Here is a 5,339-nt window from a genome sequence, read left to right on the forward strand (position 1 = left end):
CCCCACCATCTTAGTTTACAATAATTTCCGGCCCGTGTTACTCCCTCACCCTCACCCTTCTGAACAAGTATTATGGACTAGGGTTCTTAATTTAATAACTGTGGCAATGTGTACATGTGTATATTAGCATATATAGAGTTTTTATGCTAGCTGTTAACATTCTGTTTGCATTTTTGTCGAATTTCGATGTTGAAAGAACAGATCGAAGATATCAACTTATCAACTTATTATTAACAGGTGGGCATAGTTAACACCATGAACTATCACCACGGACAAACTAAACAACAGACATAAAACATCAAACGGTAATCTGCTAGCTTCACAGGATAATTGATACAGGGATTATCATTATAGAATGTTACATTACTCTATACTTACATCAGACCCGTAAAAGTATTCAAAGCATAGTCAAGTTAACTGCCACTTAAGTGATAGTATGATGTTGAAGTTCAGTGCTCGCCTCGCACACAACTATGTATGTAGTGATAGTATGATGTTGAAGTTCAGTGCTCGCCTCGGATACATCTATGTATGTAGTGATAGTATGATGTTGAAGTTCAGTGCTCGCCGCGGACACAGCTATGTATGTAGTGATAATATGACGTTGAAGTTCAGTGCTCGCCTTGGACACATCTATGTATGTAGTGATAGTATGATGTTGAAGTTCAATGCTCGGCTCGGACACAGCTATGTATGTTTTGTTTCCAATGGAAAGTAAATCAAGTAGGAGTGGAGTCTAACTGTTCCTTACCTAAACAACAAAGATGGCAGCAACACCTGGAAAAGTCACTTGCAATAAAATATCTTACATATAAAGTCTTTGAAAGTACTGGTAACTGCAGATATGCAAACCAATTGCAGTTTACTAAATATTTGACAGAGGAAGCAAAGCTAAGAAAAATGCTGTACTGTTCATTTCATTTTGTTAACGAGTTGTTTCTATAGACGAAGTCCTCATACCCAAATATAATATCATACGTATCTGTCTGATATTAAAGTAACGTGGTAATTTCATAATAACTCTTTTCAAGTTTGAGTTCACTTCTTTTGTTATTTTCTAATGTCATAAAAAACTAACTTCCTACATCAGAATGCTTTCTGTCAACAGTAAGTAAAAGTATATGCTTGTAGCTTTAAATGAGTGAACTCCTTAATAAATGAACACAAAGATGTAGGCACTAACTTTCTAAAAAGTGTGCTTCTTCGTCGCTTTTCCAAACGATGGTGCTATTGTTATTTTCGTGTAAAAAATCAAATTTATTTTTATGTTATTTTTTTACTTTTAAAACTTAATTGTGGTCGTAAGATGAGTGGAATTACAAGATCTTACTCAATTTTCTTCAAAACTGTTTATCACTCACGGCATGGGATCACTCCGAGTGTTTGGTTTTGTTTTTGTTCAGGTTTTTCTTGTATTATGCAGATACCAGTTACTTCTCATCATGTAATATCCGGCCTTTATATATTAAGTCAATGGGTATTTATATTGCATGTAACTTTCACACTCACGACCCTGACAGTCATGCAAAATATACAAATGACGTGTACGCAAGCACCATATATTACGATCTAAAACATGTTTACTGATTACATTTATTGAACGAGATAAGTTAATGACGAATCAATGTACACATTGTCATAAGCAAGGTCAACATTTTTATTTCTACGACACAAATTTGTTCAATCTATCCTTTGAAAAATGCCCTTTATACCACTGTCTTAATCGGTGGAACGCTTTATTTTGTTAAATAGGCGTATCAAATATTGATAAGGAATATCAAAGATTTTGATATGATTGCATTGCATCCATGATAGCATCTTTTTTAGAGCTGTCATCTTCCGTCAAGAACTGAACCCAATCTTCGATCATGACATTCACATCAACCTTTCCGTCAGTAGGGTTGAAACTCCGAAAGAAATCTCTGTTCCATTTCTCATTCTCCATGCCAGCGGCTTTACATCCCATAATAAACTCTTCTTCTGTAACAAACCCTTGTTGTTTAAGATCGAAACAACTCATGTCATCAGCACAATCTTTTCTCATATCCGCTATAAACTTGGCCTTGTCAGTCTTGTACTCAGTGTTTGTCATATCAATGAATTCTTCTTCGGTGATAGGTCCAGGTTTTCCCCGGAAGACGAAGTTGTTCCAAAGCCTATGGGAAGTTTCTAGGATCTCTTCTTTACGTTTTCCTTCAAGATGTGCAAGTTTCACGTAAGCTTCTCTGTAAGTAAATACCAGCCAAATCTTTACTCTAATCACATAATAAAGAAAAACTTAATTAAATTTATATGATAGTGGTATCACATAATTGGAACTCTACAAATGAGGTACGCACATGCGATGATAAATGCATTTTCAAGTGGACAATAACGTTATCTTTCTGACCGTTTTTGAAAGGTCTTGCACGGCTTTCATCGATGTCTAAATGAATGATAAATAGTACATAAATATGCCACACAATTTTAGACGAGGTTTTCTATTATTTTTATCTATTACTTCAAGAGAATACCTTACTATTATACTGACTCATTATACGAGGGTTTATCCAAAAGTAAAGTCACCAGAGCCATAAGACGTAAAAAATTGTTAGTTTCCGATATCCCGACCTACCCTAAATTTTTGGCACAACCCTAAATGTTTTTATGGCCTTGGAGAATAGTTCAAATATATATATGTACTGACATTTGCTCCAAATATATACGTGTAATTTATGAAATATGCTCCAAATACATACATGCACCTAATGAAATATGCTCCACAGTATACATGTGTGAAATGAAATATACATGTATACGATGAAATACGCTCCAAGTATATACATGTATGTCCTGGCATGTGCTTCAAGTATATACTGACATGTGCTCCAAATATATACGTATAATGTATATGCTCCAAATACATACATGTACGTAATGAAATATGCTCCAAATATATACATGTATGTTATGAAATATATTTACTCTTCTTGCTTTTCGTCTTCCCTGGAGATTTGCCCGGCATGTTTTACATCCATTAGTTTGAAACACATCCGCCATTTCTTGATTAAGTACTCATTAGCCATGGCAGTCTGCGAAAGGTAAAAATAGATATGGTAAATCATTTTCTTAAATAACAATATGTTCAGTAAGAGAATATGCATTTACTGGTTTACACATCTTTTATTTTTCTTCAATAAAATAGTTATTTTAAAAATTGTGTTATAAATCTTTAAAAAAAATACTCAAACAGGTCATTTGCAATGAGTAAAATGTCAATCTATTACTGTAACCAGTACCAGAGTGATATTTAAACTTCATATAAATGATATTTTCCTCATCGGGAGTACAAAATATGACAGAAATATGACGCGTCATGACAAACGAATACAATCACATAATATTCTATAACAACACATAAACTAAACTGGAAAGTTTTGAAATGATATAAATTACATAACATGAAAAATAAAACAACAATATCTAACTAAAATGCCTCTTTTCATACACACATGTATTAGCCTCAAGATTTATTCTGACAATAAGTTGCTGAACGGATAAAAATAATTTATATGAAATACCTGTAATGTCTTCTATCACAAAATATTCAGTTGCAATCCACCTTTTTCTTTTCACCTGTAAAATCTATCTATCTAAAACAGAGATGATAACTTAACCCACATAATGCAGAAACAGATTTGAGCCGTGCCATGAGAAAACCAACATAGTGGGTTTGCGACCAGCATGGATCCAGACCAGCCTGCGCATCCGCGCAGTCTGGTCAGGCTCCATGCTGTTCGCTTTTAAAGCCTATTGGAATTGGAGAAACTGTTAGCGAACAGCATGGATCCTGACCAGACTGCGCGGATGCGCAGGCTGGTCTGGATCCATGCTGGTCGCACACCCACTATGTTGGTTTTTTCATGGCACGGCTCATTTGTCCCAATATTAAGATAGCTGTGTGCGAGTTAAGTAAGTAAACAAAAACAAGGTTGAAAAGTAGGGAATATTACCAAGGTTGAGACTCATACTAGTATGTGTAAACTTTGCACTATGTAAAAAAAGAATTAACAACGTTATTTTAGATATTGAGTGGTAATATTCAAAATCTTCTAAATTAAGCTATGCAATGATTTATTGGTATTCAATTATTTCGAATGCGTAACAGAATTTATAACTGAAGTATTATTTCAGTTGGTATGAAATGCCCAAAAAAGCGAGTTCGGTACTTATAAAATATAAGTATAAATATACTTATGGATAGTACGAGTCTGCAGTTTGCAATATGTGACGGGTTAGTTGTACCCAGCATTTGATTTACATGCATAATAATTGCAGACAATATAATAATGGGTGTATTAAGTGCCATATTATTTTATAAGTTCGATGTTCATCTCTCTGATGTTCAACACCGGATCGCCGCGGCAATTAAGACATTTTCCCGTCGTCGTAACCAATAGTAGTGAATAATGACTTCAAAATATAGATATTTATAATCGGAGCAGTTTACCTGGAGTAAAAGCGTGACAAACGCTTTTCAATTTTCATCGCAAAAAGTAGTAAAAACAGCAAAATCTCATGTGTTTCCGTAACATAAAGTTTGTCAGTAATAAAGTTTTAAAGCCTTCTTAAGAAACAGCATTTATTTCAAGATATCTAAAAATATATTTTTTTTGTTGTCGAACGATCTGGAGGCATGCCGCTTTAAAACTCCCATTCTAATAGGTTTGTCTCTGTTAAAACACGCTTACGCTATAATGACGTCACGTTAACGTGCGGTGACGTCAAAGTTTTTGTTCCGACCAAGAAAGAGTGCTACTATATTTCATCTACTGTGTTAGATTAAAGGCATATTAGAATTGAAAACCGTGTTTTAACAGTATTTATACACCCGGACGGTAATACGTCGTACAAATAATTTCACTCAGGCTGCCCCCTCGTGAAATTACTACGCACGACGTATAACGCCCATCGTGCATAAATAATGTTAAAGCACTCTTTTGCTATAAATTATTTCTGAATTAAAACATTAAAACTAAGCATAATTTGCATAAAACAGTTTAATAAACACCTTTAGATATTTTGTTTTTCTGAACATATTTGTATTTGCACGTACACCAGGATATTGTTATGTATAACACTAGTTTTCACGGTCACGTAGTTTGAATCATCGATATCTACCAATATGAGCGATATACGACCTTGAAATCTGTGTAAAACTGTCTTTAAACCAGGCCATCGGGTTTGAGAATTTGATAACAAATAAAAAGTAACTATCTACAGTCAAAATGACAATAGAGATAATTATAACAAAATTTATGAAAATGTATCTAAAACGGTCACTTCACCAACCTAGATTA

General features: G+C 34.2%; 1 protein-coding gene across 1 annotated transcript; it reads right to left on the reverse strand.

Annotated features, from left to right (window-relative positions):
* Positions 1-211: 211 nt before the first annotated feature.
* LOC123531765 (sarcoplasmic calcium-binding protein-like) lies at positions 212-3,687 on the reverse strand. The gene is made up of 3 exons (XM_045313004.2): positions 3,561-3,687; positions 2,965-3,071; positions 212-2,225 (listed from the first exon to the last, which is right to left on the reverse strand). Exons 2-3 carry the CDS (start codon positions 3,063-3,065, stop codon positions 1,778-1,780), a joined length of 549 nt encoding a protein of 182 aa, XP_045168939.2. The 5' UTR covers positions 3,066-3,071; positions 3,561-3,687; the 3' UTR covers positions 212-1,777.
* Positions 3,688-5,339: the final 1,652 nt, after the last annotated feature.

Source organism: Mercenaria mercenaria, chromosome 11 (assembly GCF_021730395.1).
Source record: "Mercenaria mercenaria strain notata chromosome 11, MADL_Memer_1, whole genome shotgun sequence".
Taxonomy (NCBI): Eukaryota; Metazoa; Mollusca; class Bivalvia; order Venerida; family Veneridae; genus Mercenaria; species Mercenaria mercenaria.

Coding starts and splice junctions, on each gene's coding strand:
- LOC123531765 (XM_045313004.2), bottom strand. CDS start 3,065: ATGGCTAATGAGTACTTAATCAAGAAATGGCGGATGTGTTTCAAACTA. Junction 2,226..2,964: donor GAAGACGAAAAGCAAGAAGA/GTAAATATATTT, acceptor ATTTACTTACAG/AGAAGCTTACGTGAAACTTG.